This window comes from Citrus clementina, unplaced genomic scaffold, assembly GCF_000493195.1.
Source record: "Citrus clementina cultivar Clemenules unplaced genomic scaffold, Citrus_clementina_v1.0 scaffold_1, whole genome shotgun sequence".
Taxonomy (NCBI): domain Eukaryota; kingdom Viridiplantae; phylum Streptophyta; class Magnoliopsida; order Sapindales; family Rutaceae; genus Citrus; species Citrus x clementina.
Window position 1 is genome coordinate 2,728,688 of NW_006263303.1, and position 19,670 is coordinate 2,748,357.

The following is a 19,670-nucleotide window of genomic DNA, read 5'->3' on the forward strand; positions in this document are numbered from 1 at the left end:
GGTTGGGGGAGGAACCCAAATTCATGTTTTCTTGATCACTAGTGGATTTCCATATTCAGTTAAAACAGTTATTGCAGGCTCTCTTGTTGACTTTTATGTCAAATGCGGGTGCTTAGTGGAAGCTAGAAGAGTGTTTGATCTGATAGAACAGAAGAGTGTAATATCATGGAGTTCACTAATTCTTGGTTATGCTCAAGAAGAGAACTTAGCAGAGGCCATGGAGCTATTTAGGCAACTAAGAGAGAGAAGCCTTCAGGTGGATGGGTTTGTTTTATCAAGCATGATGGGTGTGTTTGCTGATTTCGCACTTGTGGAGCAAGGTAAGCAAATACATGCTTATGCTGCCAAAGTCCCATCTGGTTTAGACACATCAGTATCCAATTCAATAGTGGATATGTATCTCAAGTGTGGGCTAATAGATGAGGCAACGGAACTTTTCAACGAAATGCCAGTGAAAAATGTGGTTACTTGGACTGTCATAATCACCGGGTATGGAAAGCATGGTCTTGCAAAAGAAGCAGTTGGTCTCTTCAGGAAAATGTTATTAGATGATGTCGAGCCCGATGGTGTGGCTTACTTGGCTGTGCTCTCAGCCTGCAGCCATTCTGGGCTTGTTGAAGAGAGTCAAGAATACTTCTCAAGATTGTGTAATGACAAGCGTATGAAACCAAGAATAGAGCATTATTCTTGCATTGTTGATTCTCTAGGCCGAGCTGGACGATTAGACGAAGCTAAGAATCTCATTGAAAGCATGCCTGTAAAACCCAGTATAGCGATATGGCAGACATTGCTTAGTGCTTGCAGAGTACACGGAGACTTAGAATTAGGAAGAGAAGTAGGTGAAATTCTTTTGAGATTAGATGGTGATAATCCCGGTCAACTATGTGATGATGTCAAACATTCATGCCGATGCTGGGAGCTGGAATGAGTGTGAAAGACTAAGAAAATTGGCTTGGAGCAAGGGATTGAAGAAAGTTGCTGGGCGAAGCTGGGTAGAGGTTGACAAGGAAATACACTTCTTTTTATGGTGGAGACGATACACACCCTCTTACAGAGAAAATCCATCAAGTTCTAATGGAAATGGAGAAGAGGATGAAAGAAGAATTGGGTTTTGTTTATGGTGTGAAATATGCATTGCGCGATATACAAGAGGAGTCCAAGGAAGAAAGCTTGAGAGTTCATAGCGAGAAGTTGGCAATAGGACTAGCATTGGTTCGTGGTGGCTTGAATGAGCAGCCGGGAAAAGTGATTCGGGTTTTCAAGAACTTAAGGGTTTGTGGAGACTGCCATGAATTCATCAAGGGTTTATCAAAGATTTTGAAGCTAGTGTTTGTGGTAAGAGATGCTACTCGATTTCACAGGTTCGAAGGTGGAGTATGTTCGTGCGGAGATTACTGGTAATACTGTTTTATTAATGTAATTCGCTAAATTACATGCAATATATATTTTTTTTTTGGACAATACGACTGTAAAAGTCCAGTTTTGATATGAATTTCATATCTCACCTCAAAAGTGTCGGATGCTGCTGGCAACTGCTTTTTCCAAAATGAAGAAATCTCATCATGAAAAAAATAATTTAATTATCCTTATCTATCCATTGCTTACAACATCGTGTGTATGAATATTACTACGTTGAGTAATGCTAGGTGTAGAGAAGCACGAGAGAAAGGCGAGAGAATTTTGTCCTCTCTCTCGCTACCCTTTTCTACTTTATATCTCTCGTCTTTCTCTCGTGCTTCTCTTCACCAAGGACTTTCCTTTTGCCAAATGCAGCAGCTTGCTTTCACCGCAATTATACTGTGTACAAATACCGCTTTAGCCAACAAACAGTAGCTCCGTAAAAGACAACAAAACATTTTCATTAAGTTAACATTTATGCACAGATTACAAGTAAATGGGAAACTCAGTCTGAGCCTTACATTTCGTATAAACAACCATTACAACTAACCATTTTATTCATTTAGATTTCTAAAGAAGGGGTGATTGAGAGCTTGCCGAGCAGTGAGACGTTCGGATGGATCATATCTCAACAAACCATGCAACAAATCGGTGAGAGTAGACCTTGCTCTGTCTACATGAAGCGATACCATATTCTGCATAAAACAACATTATGTTCAAAGTTCTATTCTGGCTGCCTCTATAATGAAACAGAATCCCAAAACAATTTCCTCAATAGCCAAAAAAGAAATAAAGGGAGAACCTTCAGACGATCTAGCTTCTTCACGGCTTTAATACTCTCCCTAGAAACTGCCCCCTCAGGCCAATTTAGTCTTGATCCTCTCCTGAAATATTTTTCGGTTCCTCGGCTGCATATAAACCCAAAGTGAGAAGAAAGTTTTCATTTCATTAGTAACAGAGATTTGAACTGCATTTCTCAATCCATCAACAATAGTGACTATTATCGCTTCCACGCACAAAATTATCAAATGGCATTCGTCCATGCAAATCATAGGAATTTTGCAGGAACGGCAATCATGATTGAACAAACTACTGCTAAATTTCAAAAGTTAACTTACCTGGCCCTTCGAATCATATGCTCTGGCAGAGGACCCAACGCCCTCTCCATCATTGCCAAATGCTCCAAGTTCTCATGTGTTTGGAATAACGCTTCACCCTGACACAAAATTTCCATAGATTAAGAATCTTCAGTAAAATATTCAACGTCATCAACCGGCTTAATAGATCTGAAATATTCAGGACTAACCGTGCATAGCTCGACTAATATACAACCAACACTCCACATATCACATGGGTAAGACCAACCAAGCCCTGAAACAATTAAGTGGATAATTGCAAGTCAGAAGAAAACAGGGTATGAATATACAATAGTGCAATTATGAATCAGAACCTGCAATAAGCTATAAAAAACTAAACTACTAATTCTGACAGTAGGAAACACACATAAACATAAATTACACAAACAAAGCCACCAACTAATCAAACCCTCAAACAAAGCAGGGACCCTAAACTAGTTTCAGGACAAATGACGGGCACCAGCAATGGCATTTGCCTAAGCCGGAAATAGCAATCAATAGTTTAAACATCACATGTCCTGCTAAAATATTAAGCTCATTCCTTCCACATATCCCTGAAAGACGAAGGTATAGAAGAACGGCAATAACCTAATTGTTTCATGACCTAGGACTTTAAATACCACACACAGTAAAGGAAGAGGTGGAGAAAATGCATTTTAGTTGCCAACACAATAATCAGTTACCTAGAATAACCTCAGGGGCTCTGTAATGTCTTGTGGAAACAATGGAGCTATGATTCTGATTATCAAATGCCGTACTACCAAAATCAATCAGCTTAATGGCACTTGACTTTGGCAAGCACCTGAAAGGCATTTCACCTGAAGAACTCCTCTGTACCATATTCCAAGCAATTTTTTGAATATTATAACTAAGTCCGCATCCAAATCTAAAATGACATTACTTTTCAATTCTAAAAGGCCAAATACCTTGTAGCCAGGAAGCTTTATAAATTCAGAAGAAACAAGAAGAATATTTTCCGGCTTCAGGTCAGTGTGGATTAAGCGTAAATCATGCATATCTGTGGGATATGATAAAGCATAAAATAGTGTTAACACAAAAAAGGGAAAGCTAACCCTCGGCAGAAAAGAGGCCAGGAAACAGAACTGGTTGAAAGGTTAGAAAAGATATGAAACTGATAAAACTGAAGCCAAGAACAATGCACACACATGCTACAGATTCCAAAAGCTGACGTCCAAATTCCCGAACAAGATCCACAGGAAATGGGCAGTATTTATTTCTCTTTAGAAAATCAAATAAACTTGGTCCAAGCTTCTCAAACACCTGGTAACACCATTACAATGCATTCAAAGGAAGGTTTGTGTTTAGTTGCCACTACACAAAACGAAGTCCACACGGATAAAACGACAATTAAAGTACCAAACTAAATTCAAGAAGCTAGTCATCCACAACATATAAGATATTATATTGGGAAAGCCCCATGAACAGAAACACAAGTAAGAATGAACAAGTCCACACATTTCAATTGGGAAAGCCACAAGATCAGAAACACAAGTAAGAATGAATGAATTCATACATTTACAGAAAGCATCTCCTCATTATTATGTCAATAAAGCACAAGCCAACAAGAACAAACATAGAAAATGATTAAAATTATTGTTTACCAACAGAAATCAAAGTTAACATATAAAAATGGAGAGATCCAATAGAAGCTTCTTGGTATACTTACAATACAAATATGATTGCGATAATCAAACCAATTTCGAATCTGCACACAACTGCATAGATGAACCAACACGCGGGAATGTAAGAACACAAGACAACATTAGAAATGTTTCTATCAGCTGAAGCCCACAAGATACATACTGTGAGCTGCCGCCTTTGTCATTTTTAGCAAGATGCTGAAGAACATCGATTTCAATCATTGCAGCATCACGGTACTTGCGTATACTTCTGACTACCTTGATTGCCACACGCTCCTGTGTTTGACGGTCCCAACATTCCAAAACACGGCCAAATGTGCCTACAATACTAGCAAGTTGCTCAATGGGACAAGCAGTATCACAAAAACATAAGATCTCGTAGACAGCATGGGACTCGACAGCTAACCTTCACCCATTTTGCTAAGTATTTTATCTGCAAAACACCAAAAAAAAAAATTAATTAAAATACGACTCAACAAAAATTCAATAACTTTATCAAACAAATCAATCTAATGCCATCAACACATAAGTTATACAACTCAATGAAAATTCAGTAACTTTATCGAACGAATCAATCTAATGCCATCAACACATAAGTTATCTTTAACAATAATTTATGTAATAACTCTAATTTACAGTCCATATTGACAACATAAAATATAGCTAAAAAATTTATGTCTTATTAAAAAACTCACATCTGGGGGTGAGATTTTCGCCGAGATTAAAAACGTAATGTCCCTCACGATCATCGTCCCTTCTCGGCGGCGACACGTGTTTTGCAGCCGCCGCCGTAGCCCCTTCATGGCCCACCACCAGAGCCCGTTGCGCCTATAAAAATCATTCCGAATCCACGTCAGATTTAACGAAACCCACACTTTTTACTTCGGTTTTCTCATTCAAATTATTAAACCCTAGAGCGTTTTCGACCTCTGCCTCCGATGGCGCCACGTCCCAAGCGAGCCGACGTCGTTTAGTGGTTCGCTCCTGCTCCATCATCGTTTGCTATTTATTATTCCTTTGTATGATTTTTAACCTAAGTATCTGCAGCACAAAACTCCTCAATAGTTTTGAATATTAGTAGAAAATTCGAACAGAATTATAAGAGTGCGAGAGATGATATGACGGTAGCATTCGGAAATTAGGGTTCCTATGCATTGGGGGAATATTTTGGGCGAATGTGACGATTGTCTGTTTCGCGCTTCATCGTGTATCGTGCTCCTCCGTTGATGACTTGTACTCTTACGCGTGCCCAAGTCAATGGGATTGGCCCGCTTGGGTGTGACTGTGGGAGCGAGCACTTTGGGCTTTTATAAGGAGTAATTAGATGCGCCCCTTTAGATTTTTCAATACACTCATGTGAAGTACTTAAAAATCACACTCACAAGGGGTGCAGTGAGAGTGGAGCGTTTGTAGAAATAGACTTGCTGCTCCTTGGGCCTTCTTCAAATGAGTGGTGATGAAACTTAACATGATATTAACCATGCCGTAGCATATCTCCACAGACATTGAGTTAGACTTTATGGCATAATTTCTCGTGATATTTATTAATATTTGTATTGTAGTCAGAAAACCTAAAAAAATAAATTGAAAAGAGAGTGAAATTTAAGTGTTTAGTTTATAAAATGTGAAAATAGAGAGAAAATATGCGGTTCTAACTTGTAAAATAGAGGAAAAAAAGAGATATCAGTGAAAGGAAATTTTAATTTTTTAATAATAAATTTATTTTTTAAAATAGATTTAAAAAGAAATTTGGTAGGTTTAAATAATTACACCCCTAGGATACTATGTAGTAAAAAATTATATTTATTAATTGTGAACAAATAACTCACGTGCATATGTGAATATCAATCAATTAGGCCTCACACACATTCATATTGCATAAAAATAGTGTATATCCACATTGTTAACTTATGAAATATACTACAATATGTTATGTCATTGACAAATAGCTTTAAGCTTTGTTTAACATGTTTTAGTATTAAAATCATTTTTATAATCAATTTTTGAGCACCAACTAAACTAATAGAATAATAGGGTATTGGGCAAGTTCGTCTTATTTATAAGGGAAATTATCATTACACCACTTCTTTTTTGCCTTATGTTCATCCAACCACTAAAAAATTCTAACATGTTCTCCGCACCATATTTTTTTTAAAATTTGTATCAACTAACCACTTTTTAACTAACACCAATAAATAATTTAAATGAAATGATAATTTTACCTCTAAATAAATTAAAAGACCATTTTATTTTACAAAAACTTTAAAAAATAAGAAAATTATAATTATAAAAATACCCCTAAATTTAATAAAAAAATAAATTCATAGGATTTATTTTTTAATAATTAAATTCAGTTATTTTAATAAAATTTTGTAAACTTATAATTTTTAATAAATAAATTCAGTCATTTTTATTAAAATTTTGCAAAATTATAACTTTTTAATAAAAATAATTATTAAAATTTTACAAAATCTAAATTAAATAAAAATCAATTGAGCACCTTTGTTTGGGATTTATTTTTTATTAAATTTAGGGGTATTTTTATAATTATTATTTTATTATTTTTGAAAGTTTTTGTAAAATAAAATGGTCTTTTAATTTATTTAAGGGTAAAATTATTATTTCATTTAAATTATTTAACGGTGTTAATTAAAAAGTGACTAGTTGATACAAATTTAAAAAAAATAATGAAAAGAATATATTAAAATTTTTTGATAATTAAATAAATATAAAGTAAAAAACAAATGGTGCAGTGATAATTATCAAGAGAAAATTCTTTGACCCAAAAGCACTATGTGATGCAGACTCATCTAACAACATGGAACATCGTTTCCTCACCATGGCAACATATATAGTCCATGATAAAATCAATAATCAACCAATAGGATCGGGTCGGGACCCACCAGCCCACGGTATTGCCCCATCAAGGCAAAAGCGTTCTCTCCACGCGACTGCCCACGAGCCACTCTATAAATGCCACACGCGCTCATCGCCATCCAAGGCCACGCGCCAGCTAGCTACAGCCTACAGTGTTGAGCGAGGGAGCGAGAGAGAGGGAGAGGATATTAGAGAGGAATGCAAACACTGCAAGAGAAAGCCTCCGAGTGGAGCGGAGTTGACCCAGCGGACGCGTTCGCCATTGACGAAACCAACTTGTTTCGGAAGCTTGGCCTTCAAACTTTCATCAATCTCTCCACCAACTTCTATACCAGGCATGCGTATTCTTTTAACTAATACATCCATTAATAATTTTTAAGTTGTTTTATTAGATTCGACGTCGTTTTGTGGGAATACAGGGTTTATGACGACGAGGAAGAGTGGTTTAGGTCAATTTTTGCAAATTCGAATAAAGAAGAAGCAATTCAGAACCAATATGAGTTTTTTGTGCAGAGAATGGGAGGGCCTCCTCTGTATTCTCAGAGGAAAGGTTAGTTGATTTCGATTTCTAATTTTATTCAATTAAATTAATAATCTTTATAATACTTGTTAATTAATTTCGCTAAGCCTTATTTTTATTAGATTATGAGATCATTTGAGTGTGTTTTTCACAAGTTATTGGTCATGCACAAATCAGATTCAGGGGAAAATGTTGATTTGTAGTAGCCAAATTTACTCATCTTGATTAGGCTTGAATAATTGTGGGGCATCTCAGAGTTTTCAGCGGTATTCCGCAGCTTATGCTTCAATTAAATCACTGCATTCTTTGAGTTTCTAGTTTGGCTTTTACTCAAATCTGATGATGTTTAGTAGAATTAGTGGCAGTATTTAAGCTGATTATTATTGCTCAGCAAACAATATACATCCAAAGCTTTCGATTAGAATGCATACAGATGTATTTTGGTCTTTTGTTCAGCTACTTTCTTGGATTTTTAGGCAGTCTGTATTTTCAATAATATTCTAGCATGTTTAGTTTTTATCCTGTGATTACATGCCTGGAAGTATAAATTTTGAGTTGGAATTAGTGATTGGAGATGTAATCCTAATTATTTTTGCATTCTATTGAACAGCATCATGATGCTAAATTTTGGTTCGCCAATGATGGGGAATGACAAAATGAGTTTGAGTCCCTACAAGGGACTCATCCTCCCATGTACATTTTCATAACTGTGTAATAGATTTTGCCTGTATTTGGTTCATATTTTTGACCTATGCCTGGTAGACGTTTGTAATGTCAGTAGATAATAATCAGGGGAAAGAAAAAAGAATACAAACTTATAATTTATTGAATAGCATCATGATACCTTTGCAAGTATAAATATACAAGACAAAACTTTTACACTCCTGTAATTTCTTCCTTTCTTTCTTTTATTTTTTCCCCTTTTTGGATGCAAGTTGGTAGTTTCCATTCATTTTGAAAATATATGAATGCAGAGTTTAGAAGATGTAATATAAATATACTTTTTTTTTTTGGCTTTTGTCTGGAAGGCCATCCTGCATTAATTGGACGTCATCGACCATTCCCAGTAACACATCAAGCTGCAGAGAGATGGTTACATCATATGCAGATTGCACTAGACAGTACCCCAGAAATTGATGCTGACTCAAAAATGAAAATGATGAATTTTTTCAGGCATGAGTTACCAATATTCAATATTTTCAATTCATTCTCTCTGGGAATGTTTGTTGTTTCTCTTTTATCAAAGTTCTTATGATCATGCATATCTTTTGTTTTTCAGACACACTGCATTCTTTCTTGTGGCTGGAGATGAGTTGAAAAATCACAATCATCAACCTAGATGCAAGGATGAGACTAGCAAACCAGCTGCAGAGTAACAACAATATTAACAGAGGGGTATCATCATTCATTGAACCCTCTAAATAATGCACTGGTGTAAAACCAAACTTTCTCATAGCTTTCATTAATAAATCTGAAATCTATGGTTTTCACTTATTTATATTTTGAAGCAAAACTTGAGAGTTCTATTCTTATTTCAGGTCTGCCTTTTTTTTAATTTCTTGAACTGATTGTTGGTTCAAGAATCCTGTTGTAAGAGGAGTAGTTATGAATTCCATAGACTACCTCCATTGGGGTGGTAAAGGAAGGGTATCGATTTGTAGAAAAAAGGCCTCAACCCCTTTGGGGTTATCTTGCACTTTGAAGACGAAGCAGAAAAAAGAATAAATATAATGATAATTTAATTCTTTGCCGCTGTATTAAATAGGAGAGAAAATCGAAATTTTACATGCACATGACATTAGTCCTCATCTTTTTGTTTACTAATTGAATTGCTACCATTTCGACTTTTCATTAATGTCTCTAAACTTGCATTTTTTTTTTCCCTTTCATATTTTCATAATTATTTTGGTCTCAACCCAGGACTTTGCAGCTGAGTTTTTAATTTTCGAAATCTGATCTAAACCCCCCAAATCCTAATTATATTAAATTGTGAATTATACAATTTTATTCACTTGATTTAGATTTGGGTCTTGAGTGTTCTGCAAATGTTGGCTGGGAGCCTGGGAGTTGGGCGGTCGCAGCAGGTTTAAGATTGAGGTGTCTGGGCTTTTGTCTTTTAATTACACAATTGAATATAAATGAGTGGGTGATTGAGGAAAGATCAGGGCCAAGTATGAGTGATTTATTACAAACATACCCTCGTACAAGTTGGAATGAGTTGATCGAAATTCAAGCTTGGCTGCAACCCATAAGCTTGAAAAAGAAAGGAAGTCCATTATTGGGGTGTATTCAAAGTTCATACATCATCAAATGGACTTATGAAGTACTCGTGCTCGATTTAGATTGTATTTTTTTTTTACTAAAAGACAAAATTCATAATTTAAATATTTTGCGCATGGAGAGTTATGTGCATCAATTCATACACAACGACAAAATTTCAAATGGTGTTGGTATTATTCAATTACTTACGATAATATAATTTTGACATTAGTGGTACGATGATGAGGTGAGGTGGTATCCACATCATCTAATTTTTATTTTTTTTAAGAATATATGTCGTCACTTGTAGAAAGTCTTAAATACTATGACGTTATCCAGTTACTTAAAAAATATATATAAATACAATGTATTTATGATAATTTTAATTCCTTCTTATTAGGAATATGACGAGGTAGAGAACTCGAGAATTTAGCTTTTATAGCTCCAAATCAAAGTTGGAAAATTCAATTGTTAGTGTTAGATTTACCGAAGCATCCCAGATGAACTCCATGAGTTATATAAATGTAAAGCTGCCACCTTCTTTCCATCAATCAATTAGTTGAATCCATGTGACTCACAAAATAACAATCATTTATATAACGAAGCGATATGATTAGAGCAGTTCCATTTTAGAGACATATCAGATCATAGAGAATCTGTACCGATATTATAAAAAGAATTATGACCATAATTAGACCCACAAGTGATGCTGCAAATCATTTAACCACCAAAAATAAAAACCTTTTAACATCGTAACATGTCAAAGTGGATCAGTTGCTACAAGTTGGCTTTGATCACAAGTTCATCATTGAAGACAGTAATTATAGGGAAAATTTATTAACAAATGATCATGATTTGAGTCTATAATCTTAGAAGCATCGTTTTAGTTCCGAAAGCAACAATTTTAACAACACCGTCTCCCTAGTGATGGTACGTGCCCAATTATGATCAATTATCAATCTTTTGATTTATCTCTAAATTATGAACTTCATGGTTTTGGCTCCAGCTTTTGAGATGTTCCCATTAAGCTTCGTCAAATTCTATGACGCAATTCAAAACTTTGGTTAAAAAAATATATATATTGGAAGCATGCCATAAACAAAACTGCACATGATATAAAAGAAAAGAATACAAATATATATTTATGCTAGCTGCTCAAGAATCTCTTTGCTTTCATAATGATGTCTTCCACTGGTGCATAGTCCAAAAAAATAAATTGAAAGGGCATCTTCATCATATGCTTATCAACTTAAAATAATGACCCAAAAGTTTGAAACTTTCAAGTTTGTATATATTTTTTGCACTGCGTTGAGATCAGAACCTAAAGTTTCAAATCATACTACCCAGAATAAAAAATACCAAAAAAAAAGGATTGGAAACCATAGAAAGTCTCTCTCATTTCCAGTATTGACCTTCAAAAGTATTGTTCAAAATCATTGGTGTTCGTAAATATGAATCAAATACGATAATAGTGACCAAATATGATAAGGATACAAGGCAGGATGATGATTATATCATATGAAGAATACACAAAAAAAAAAAAAAAAAAAAAGTCTATTCTAGTCTCAATATTTTGTTCAAAGTTATTTTATTCTCATATCAACCCAACAAATTAAAGTGGTCATGTGAATATCTCGATGATCTGGCGTACCGAGCTGAGAAAGATCGATAAAGATTATCGGGTTCCATGGATCCGGTGCCTTGATCGAAATTCTGAGAGTAAGTATCAGGGTCGTAGTATCCTTGGAATGTAACAGGAGATTGATGAACTTTCTTCTTTTCACCTCTTGTGATCTTTCTCCATATCGTTCTCCATCTTGAATTGAATTCCTTACTTTGATGTTGGCTGTAACACCGGCCGAGTTTTATCGCCTCGCCGGCGCTGCCGCAGCCGCCGCCCGATTTTCGCCACATTTTGAGTCCCATTGCTTGATGCGGAGACCTGAGGGACCTGTTAATTTTTTTTCTTTCTGCACGTTAATGTTTTCAGCTAGCTACACTCAAACTCTCAAGAGGGTGATGTTTATGAAAAAAAAAATGCCTTGTAGCATAAGCTTATAAGGTGTCTATTTTTATAGTGTGTTTATGGAAATTGGAAGTGACAAAGATGGCTACAAAGTGAGCGCTTGGCTTGGCTTACCAAAAAAAAAATGAACAATAATACAAACAGATACTGGACGGACACCAATATATGCAACAGAAGCTTTTGGAAATTTATGTCAATGGCCTTAAATTAACACTAATTTACAAAAAGAGTCCATTTCTTGATTGAACTATCAAAAGAATCCTCTTAAAAGCTAATGTGATGTCAAGTGCAAGGCCAATAGACAATCGATATGTCTAACAAATTTGATAAAGTTGGGTTCTTTCATAAATTAGCCCTAATTTCAGGGTATTTCTGTAAATGAATTAATCTTTACAAAGGCCGAAATGAAGCGTTCAGCAGCCCGCCAGCCAACTTTAGCTGAGATGAGAAGAGCAGCTTAATTGGTTATTGGTCAAATTAAAGAGCCGAAAGAGTCTGACTTTGCACTGGCCGCGTGCCGATTAATTATAAAACTGGCAGTCAGTCCATTTACATACACCAAAATGTATTGAAAAATTCAACGAAGAATGCCATATTTAATTCAGATAGACAGATAAGTATTAAGTGAGGATTTAGAATTTTCAAAGCTTCAAAGGTGGTGGGTATTGTGAATGCCATAGAGGAATTAAATAACAATGATGAATTGTGGGCATTGTTTTACTTTTATTTTAAAGGAAACTGAAATTTGGTGGCAACGTGTTCAACATTGGTCAAAATTTTCAAATCTAGATAAGATCAAAATTGGGTTAAATTAATAAAAGTGATCATTTCATTCACATACAATACATAAAATGTGAAAGTTTATATTCACCTCTGTTGCAAATCAAATAGGATAATAACCAAAATTCACATAAATCCAATTGCGTGTCGGTCCCCTTTTGAGCCCAAGGCCAATGGAAGTAGGGGTATAACCAAATTTTCACAAATAATAAGAGTTTAAACTGGAATTTAGTTTATTTTTACTTAGTTTTAATTAGCTGACGCTCAAATTTACAGTCTTGACATTATAGGGTTTCAAGTTTGTTGCGTATAATATTCGTCCTTAATAAACATGTAGAATTAATATACTGATTCCACCATTAAATGAACATATGATTAATTTTCTTTTTCTTTTTTCAATTGCATCGTGTGCCATTTGTATCTCTTTAATAATTATGAAAAGTCAAATGTACACCTGTGTTGAAGATGCCTCTGGACCTACAAGGGACAAGTTGGTTTTTTTCTTAAAAAATATTAACTTATTTAATTGTGTGTTTTTTAAATAATTTGGCTTCTATAACTTTGAAGATTTTACTTATCACCCATAACTACTCCTATGAATTTTGGAGTGGCCCATGGATTTTTTTATTCTGACTCCATACCTGATACACACACAAGACACAACCAGAATCTAGTAGAAACCGGGAAATTCCGATCATAAAGCTGAAGCAATCAGTCAGAAAATCTCATTGGTTGTTGGTATCCAGTAGACTGCATGAGCCAGAAAGCAAAAATTTCTCCTAAAGTACAAAATATAAAATATTTCCATTTCAAGGATCTTCAAACGCGCATGAAACCAGCTTTAGAGCTTGCTTTCTGTTTTTGGGTCAATTTGCGGTCAACTGAGCCCTGATTGTACATTCAGATAAATCTCTCAAGAGGAAAAAAAGAAAAAAAAAAAAGGGTAAATAGATGTCTGCAAGTCTCATCAGAATCACCTTAAAATTCCAACTAGCTAGAGAGCTGCAAATGATACAACAACAAAATTTCTCCAAGCTAGAACAAAGACTGCAACTACATTCGCACTGCCAAGAAAAATCACAAACATCTTGTAGTAAAACTACAAATGACCACCAATGTTTTAACTTAGAATACACAAGGACCCCAAAAAAAAGGGAAAAAAAGAGCTTAAATTATCATGAAGCCACACGACCGCCATTTGAATTTTGTGACTGGGTGATGGATCTCAACTTTTCATAGGCATCGAAAGAGGCATGAGCAAAGTCTGAAACTGCACGGAAAAGATCAGGTAATCGTAACTTAAGACTCCCAAGAGACTTCTCTCTCACTTGAAGGCAGTGTCTTCTGAAAGCCTCCGTTTCTTCTTCTAACCTCTTTCTTAAGCTCTCAATCACAATTTGCCTGTCCAGAACAGGATCTCTTGTATTTGCATCGTCACCCCTTTCTGCCTCAGATTCTTCAGAATGGGTCTTTTTGTACTTCCGGTGCCACTCCTCATATGCATGGGTCTTACGCAAAAGCTCTTTCCTGGTTTCCTCACATTTTTCCTTCAGCTTCATCTCTTCTTCCTGATGAAGCATTATGGTTTTTATCACAGCAGCAAAGGATGAAATTGCAGATTTGGCTATCTCATCAGGAAGCTTTTCAAGATAATCATGCCATGAATGAAGGAGGGCTTGAATTGGGGGATTTGGGGCTCTTGGTGGGGATGTGACTCTCTCTTTCAAGCTGCTTTCGATGGGGATGAGATTTAACTTTAACCAGCTAGTTAGAGCTTGGATGAACTGTTTTTGATGATTCACGAACTTTTCAAACTCTGTATGCCATTTCTGGACAACAGTAAAGAGTTCTTCAGTGCGTTCATGGTGGTGCTGGGTTGTTTCCTTGACAGCATGGGCGATATCAAGTGGCTTGAGTTCTGAAACGATGGTCAGCTGGCTGTCATGATGTATACACATATTTTCCCACATTTTGGCCATCCTGCAGGGAGAGTATTAAACATGCAAGTCATTGTGGAATTCTGTTATGGATTTTCTCAAGCACATTAAGTAAAGCAACACAACATGAAGACCAAACACACAAAAAAAAAATAAAAATTCAGGAGTATAACAAATGGAAGCAGGAAAACTGTTGCTCTTTTTTCACAATATGTATCTAGGTCCAGTACAAGAAAGAGAACCATGGTACCCAGCCAAGAAGTAATAGAAATCCAGCCTACAATAGAAAGTGCTACGTGGTTCACTGATCAGGCAACTATTTCGTACACTATATAAAGATACAAGGGTGATGAAAAAAGCAAGTAACTAAAGAACAACTAGCAAATGCAAGAACAAAATTTCACCATAAAATCTACTAGGATTCTTAATTTACCAAATAAAAGCAACAATATAATGCACGAGGAAAACTGGAAAACAAATAAAAATAATGAAAACCATAATTGCTTCTTCATGTACGACATAGAGAAGGATATAATAACGTAGAAAGCACAAATTTGAATTTTCGAATTAGTATTTGTAAATAGAAGTTTACCCATTAACAAGGGCAACAAGCTTTGGGTACAACTCCTCATCACGCAACCGATTTACTTCCGAAACTGATGAATCCATAGTCTGCATGTCAACGACATATTTTGTATGCAGATGAGCTACAGCTGCTTTTGTTTTTTCCAACATTTCATTAGCAGATCCACGTTTCTTCAGCTTATTAAGCATGGCAACCTTCCTTTGATACTCAAGCTTCATAAGCTCAGCTCGCTAAAAACATGACCAACACGTCAATGAGGCTCAACACAACAGGATAATAACATTAAATTGAAAAGACGTTATTCCCAAAACAAAACAAAAGTTAAAAAGATATAGTCCTTGCCAAACATGCAATAAGATTTCAAGCAAGGAAATTGAAATTTCCATGATTAGATTTGTAGTGGATATAATCACTAATCGGTACCCTAAAATGTAACATGAAGAAACCAAAAACAAAGGAGATCCATCAATAATAAGAAATACAAAAATTGATGAAACTTACCTTAACTTCTTCAAAAAGTTTCTTTTCCCATGCCAACATTTTATCCAGCACAATAGCAAGAGTCTCGTAGTCTTCTAAATCAGCTTCGTTCCTCTCAATTTCGGCATGTGGTAAACCCAAACCCCTGAAGGACCTATTCCATGTAATAACGCGCATGACCCTTGCAGAATGATCAATAAGAGCTGTAGCCAATCAAGCACATAACTTAATAAAATAGTATCTATATGATGACACCATTAATTTCATTTTCATGATGACAAGAAAGTTGATTCATCTTCACACTAAAATAACAGTAAAATGTAAACTTTTTCTTATTACTTTAAAGTTTACTTCAGGAGCGTTTTAAAAAGAAAAATGTTAAAAAAAAAAAAAACTCAGATGCAAGTATGCAACTTTGGCTTTTGAAAACAAAAGGGCAACAACAGATCCAATTGAATGCTAAGAAGAGATTCTTAAAACAAATAAAAATGTGATATAAAAGACAACATATAACCGCAGAGCCCCATTTGCTCACATGAAAAAGAGAATCAACCCACTTGACTCGACATTATTAAATTCGAGCAAGATCTACATTCTACAACAACTTTTTGAGCAAAAATCAGTAAACAGTGCATCTGAAAAAAAAAAAAACAGAAATAGATCAATGAAGCATGAAACTGAAATTGAAAAATTACCGCGATTATCGGCAAAATTGGAGTGATAATGCAGCCTATTAGCCTCGAGCATGTTGGAAACATCTTTAGCCGATTGCGAAGCCTTCAAGAAATGATCATCTATTTGATTCAGTACTTTCATCAAACTCACCGTTGCAATTGCCCTCTTACTAACAAACTCTGCAGGCGCCGTGCTCGCATGCTCAATCACCACCTTCCCCTCCAACTTCTCCGGCACACTGACATTAATATCACCATCATTTTTCATAAAATCGTCCACATTTTTATTACTATCAATACTAATATTATTTTTAATATTGCTGTTGATGGTAGTTTTATTGCTAACAACATTATCATTAGCATTCACGTTTTCCATATGAGGCTCCTCCTCTTCTGCATGATTCAAGCTGGGCCCCGCCAAGTGATCATCCACCATGAAGAAGTATTCCCAAGCCGCGGCCGGCGTCGGCCGCATCTCCGCTGTCCTCGGCGATGACGTGGATGCCGACGCCATATCCCTGTGGGACCCACCGAATTTATTTTTATTCTTATTCTTCTGGGTGATGCTTTCATCCTCTTCTGCTTCTACTTCTTCTTCTTCTTCTTCTTCTTCTTCAATGTCGTTTTCGTTCTCGTCTTCCTCATCTTCTTCTTCCTCCTCGTCTTCGGTGATGGCGACGTTATCGAAATCCAAAGTCTGCTTTTTGTTCTTCGAAATGACCGGCAAGCTGGCGGCGCGTTTGATGGGGCTGGGGGAGAAGTTGGGAAGGGGCGGCGGAGGCGGCGGGAGGGTGTCGAGCGACGACAGCGGCGGCGGAGGAGGAGGAGTGGGGTCCAGCGGCTGCTCGAGGTGTTGCTGGTTGTCTACCGATTCGCCGTGGGCGAAGTCACTCAAGGCGGCGCCGACGTTCTTGAGAGCGAAGGAGTAGCCGGAGTGGCCGGATGCGAAGGCGTTGCGAGCTGAAACCGCATCCTTCATAAGATTCCGACGGTCTTTGCTACGCGCCACCGCCTCTTCATTGTCTATTTTCGACTGAGCACACCCCATCAGCTTACCAAGTAAAAATTTAATATTTTTCTTCTTCAAAATGAAAAATGCAAAAAAAGCCGTTAACGGTTCTGATTTTCACATTCAAAGATAGCTTTTTGAGAGAGAGAAAGGGCGAAAGAGGATGAGGGTTTTGGCGATGTTGAGAGAGACAGAGAGAGCGAGAGAGAGAAGGAGAGAGTAGAGGCAAGCTAAGAAGTAAGAACAGAGAGTGAGCGAGTGAGTGGGGGAGCTTCAGAAAGTGTGTTGGCACATTCGGTGAGAGTATGAATATGAAATTTACTCGCTCTGATTTACTACGAAGTGTCCTTATCAAACATTTTCAAAATAACGGTCACATTTCTTGAGGCAAGACGGCGTCGTTCCGATTCGTTTGGATTGCGGAGGTCCGTTAAATGACGGTTCTGGTTGGCTTGCAACTTTTATCATCACAATTCACAGGTCCAAGGGACAGCTTGGATCGCGGCTTTTTTTTTTCAATTATTAGTCCGAATGTGGTCACTTGGCGTCGTGTTCTCCCATTTTCCACTCAGAATTAGTTCATCCAGCGGTCTTAGGGATTAGTTAGTTGTTGAAATTTCGAATCAAATGCGTATCTCGATTTACAATTGTTACCCAAAAAAAAAAAAAAATTGTTTACAATAAGTGGGTAAATGATTTCTTGAATATTAAATGTAGAATAGACTATAATATTCTCATGATTTAATTTCAACAAAAATTTACTTAAGTGATTGATGATGCTTAATTAATTAAAAATAAAATAATTAAATTTTAATCATACATTAACACTAAAAAATTAATGATACAAGATCTTTAGAAACTTGAGAACTCAAATCAATAGAGGATCTAATTCAAAATAATAGGTGTCGTTTAAACTGTAAAATTGTTAAAATAAAAAATGAGAGCACACCAATTATTAGCAAAAGAATTATATATAAGAGGAAAATTCATGTACTAAACACATAACGATCACTTATAGGCACTGTAAAAATAGGACAAATATCTATCAATCACTTGATGTTTCATATTTTATCAAAAGTATACAAAAATCTTTTTCTTTTATAAATTTCCATCAAAGCTTACAAATTATATCACCCTTCTGCTTTTCCCTTCATATTGTTAGAAGACTTAAAAGGCTATCAACAAAATGACTATTTTATTCCTAACCTAAAATTACTACTTGGCCTTACTAAAAACAATTATAAAAGCAAAGATAAAGATTTTTTTTTTTTAGAGCAGCTCAAAATCTGTTGCCAACGGCTGAGAATATGTGGAAGAAGAAAGTGAAGCAGGACCCATGGTGTTAAAGATGTGGCTGTAAAGGGGAAAATGTATTTCATGCACTGATGGAGTGCAAAGCATCCCAAAAGGTGTGGAAGCTTACAAAATTTAAAGAAGATGTGAAACCCTTGCCAATCAAGACATGTTGAGTGTGCTGCATGTATTGGCAAAAACAAGAAATATCAGAGACTTGGAAATAATAGTGGCAATCTGCTAGACGATTTGGTATTTCAGGAATCTCTTTATTTTCGAAAAAAATAATCTAAATGTTCAGCTAGTAGTGGCAAAGGTTGAAGCAACAATGGAGTCTTATAGAAGAGTTAGAGTCTCGCCAAGACAAGATTATTCGAAGCAAAGGTCTTATTCACAACCAAGTTGGAAACCCCCTCCTGAAGGTTGGCTTAAAATGAATGTTGATGTAGATGTTAAGTCAAAAGATCAATATGTTAGGCAGGGAATTGCCATTAGAAATCACAAGGGATAATTTGTAGCTGCTGTTGTAAAGAAATCCAGTTTTTATGGCAATGTAGCATTTGTAGAAGCTGAAGCAGTTGATTGGGGTTTAGAAATTACAGAAATGCAACATGTGTCCCTCTAAATGTGGAGTCCGATTGCAAGGAAGCGGTGAACCTAATCACATGAAAGAAGAAAATCAAGCTGGAATTTGGGTGGATCATCTCAGAAGTTCAAGGAATGATGAAAAGATTATCTCACATTACAGTCCAACATAGAAGTTGTAATAGCTTTGCTCATAGCTTAGTAAGTTTAGATTTAAAAGCTACTGAACCGGCAGTTTGGTTGGGCACATGTCCACCCCATCTTTTGTACTTATTATCTTAGTTTCTCAATCAAAGTTATACTTTCTTATCAGGTCCAGCCACCGTGCAACCGATGCATGGTACCCCACATTTTGTCCATATATGAGTTGCCCATTAAATTTAACGCAAAACTTGTTTCAACGACACGAATGTATTATCTTTGGTTTTTAACATTGACATCCCTATTAT

General features: G+C 36.0%; 4 protein-coding genes across 7 annotated transcripts in view; 2 read left to right on the top strand and 2 right to left on the bottom strand.

The window, feature by feature from the left end:
* Positions 1 to 1,479, top strand: part of LOC18054523 (putative pentatricopeptide repeat-containing protein At3g15130) — a 2,151-nt gene extending 672 nt beyond the window's left edge. Inside the window, 3 exon segments of the mRNA XM_024192231.1 lie at positions 1 to 871; positions 873 to 1,019; positions 1,021 to 1,479. The exon segment at positions 1 to 871 is cut by the window's left edge and continues 672 nt beyond it. Of these exon segments, the coding sequence (XP_024047999.1) occupies positions 1 to 871; positions 873 to 1,019; positions 1,021 to 1,401 (1,399 nt within the window). The 3' untranslated portion in view covers positions 1,402 to 1,479.
* A 136-nt stretch (positions 1,480 to 1,615) lies between these two features.
* LOC18054524 (serine/threonine-protein kinase AFC3) lies at positions 1,616 to 5,451 on the bottom strand. Of its 3 annotated transcripts, XM_024192233.1 has the most exons (13): positions 5,123 to 5,451; positions 4,891 to 5,023; positions 4,602 to 4,628; positions 4,359 to 4,515; positions 4,222 to 4,270; positions 3,701 to 3,815; positions 3,461 to 3,552; positions 3,218 to 3,365; positions 2,705 to 2,769; positions 2,517 to 2,614; positions 2,201 to 2,306; positions 1,949 to 2,093; positions 1,616 to 1,797 (listed from the first exon to the last, which is right to left on the bottom strand). In XM_024192233.1, exons 1-12 carry the CDS (start codon positions 5,189 to 5,191, stop codon positions 1,953 to 1,955), a joined length of 1,200 nt encoding a protein of 399 aa, XP_024048001.1. In that variant the 5' UTR covers positions 5,192 to 5,451; the 3' UTR covers positions 1,616 to 1,797; positions 1,949 to 1,952. The 3 variants fall into 3 exon arrangements, with proteins under 3 accessions (XP_024048001.1, XP_006450600.1, XP_024048002.1); XM_006450537.2 differs by lacking the exon at positions 1,616 to 1,797 and having other exon boundaries at positions 1,835 to 2,093; XM_024192234.1 differs by lacking the exons at positions 1,616 to 1,797; positions 3,701 to 3,815; positions 4,602 to 4,628; positions 4,891 to 5,023; positions 5,123 to 5,451 and having other exon boundaries at positions 1,835 to 2,093; positions 4,359 to 4,376.
* Positions 5,452 to 7,118: 1,667 nt separating this feature from the next.
* On the top strand, positions 7,119 to 9,383 carry LOC18054525 (two-on-two hemoglobin-3). 2 transcript variants are annotated; one of them, XM_024192235.1, is made up of 4 exons: positions 7,119 to 7,407; positions 7,492 to 7,622; positions 8,621 to 8,757; positions 8,864 to 9,383. In XM_024192235.1, exons 1-4 carry the CDS (start codon positions 7,271 to 7,273, stop codon positions 8,966 to 8,968), a joined length of 510 nt encoding a protein of 169 aa, XP_024048003.1. In that variant the 5' UTR covers positions 7,119 to 7,270; the 3' UTR covers positions 8,969 to 9,383. The 2 variants fall into 2 exon arrangements, with proteins under 2 accessions (XP_024048003.1, XP_006450609.1); XM_006450546.2 differs by having other exon boundaries at positions 7,175 to 7,407; positions 8,621 to 8,765; positions 8,872 to 9,383.
* Positions 9,384 to 13,382: 3,999 nt separating this feature from the next.
* On the bottom strand, positions 13,383 to 17,650 carry LOC18054527 (nitrate regulatory gene2 protein). Its single transcript, XM_006450548.2, has 4 exons — positions 16,356 to 17,650; positions 15,682 to 15,863; positions 15,187 to 15,410; positions 13,383 to 14,637 (listed from the first exon to the last, which is right to left on the bottom strand). The coding sequence occupies exons 1-4, from the start codon at positions 17,380 to 17,382 to the stop codon at positions 13,833 to 13,835; spliced, it is 2,238 nt and encodes a 745-aa protein (XP_006450611.1). The 5' UTR covers positions 17,383 to 17,650; the 3' UTR covers positions 13,383 to 13,832.
* Between the last annotated feature and the right edge of the window lie 2,020 nt (positions 17,651 to 19,670).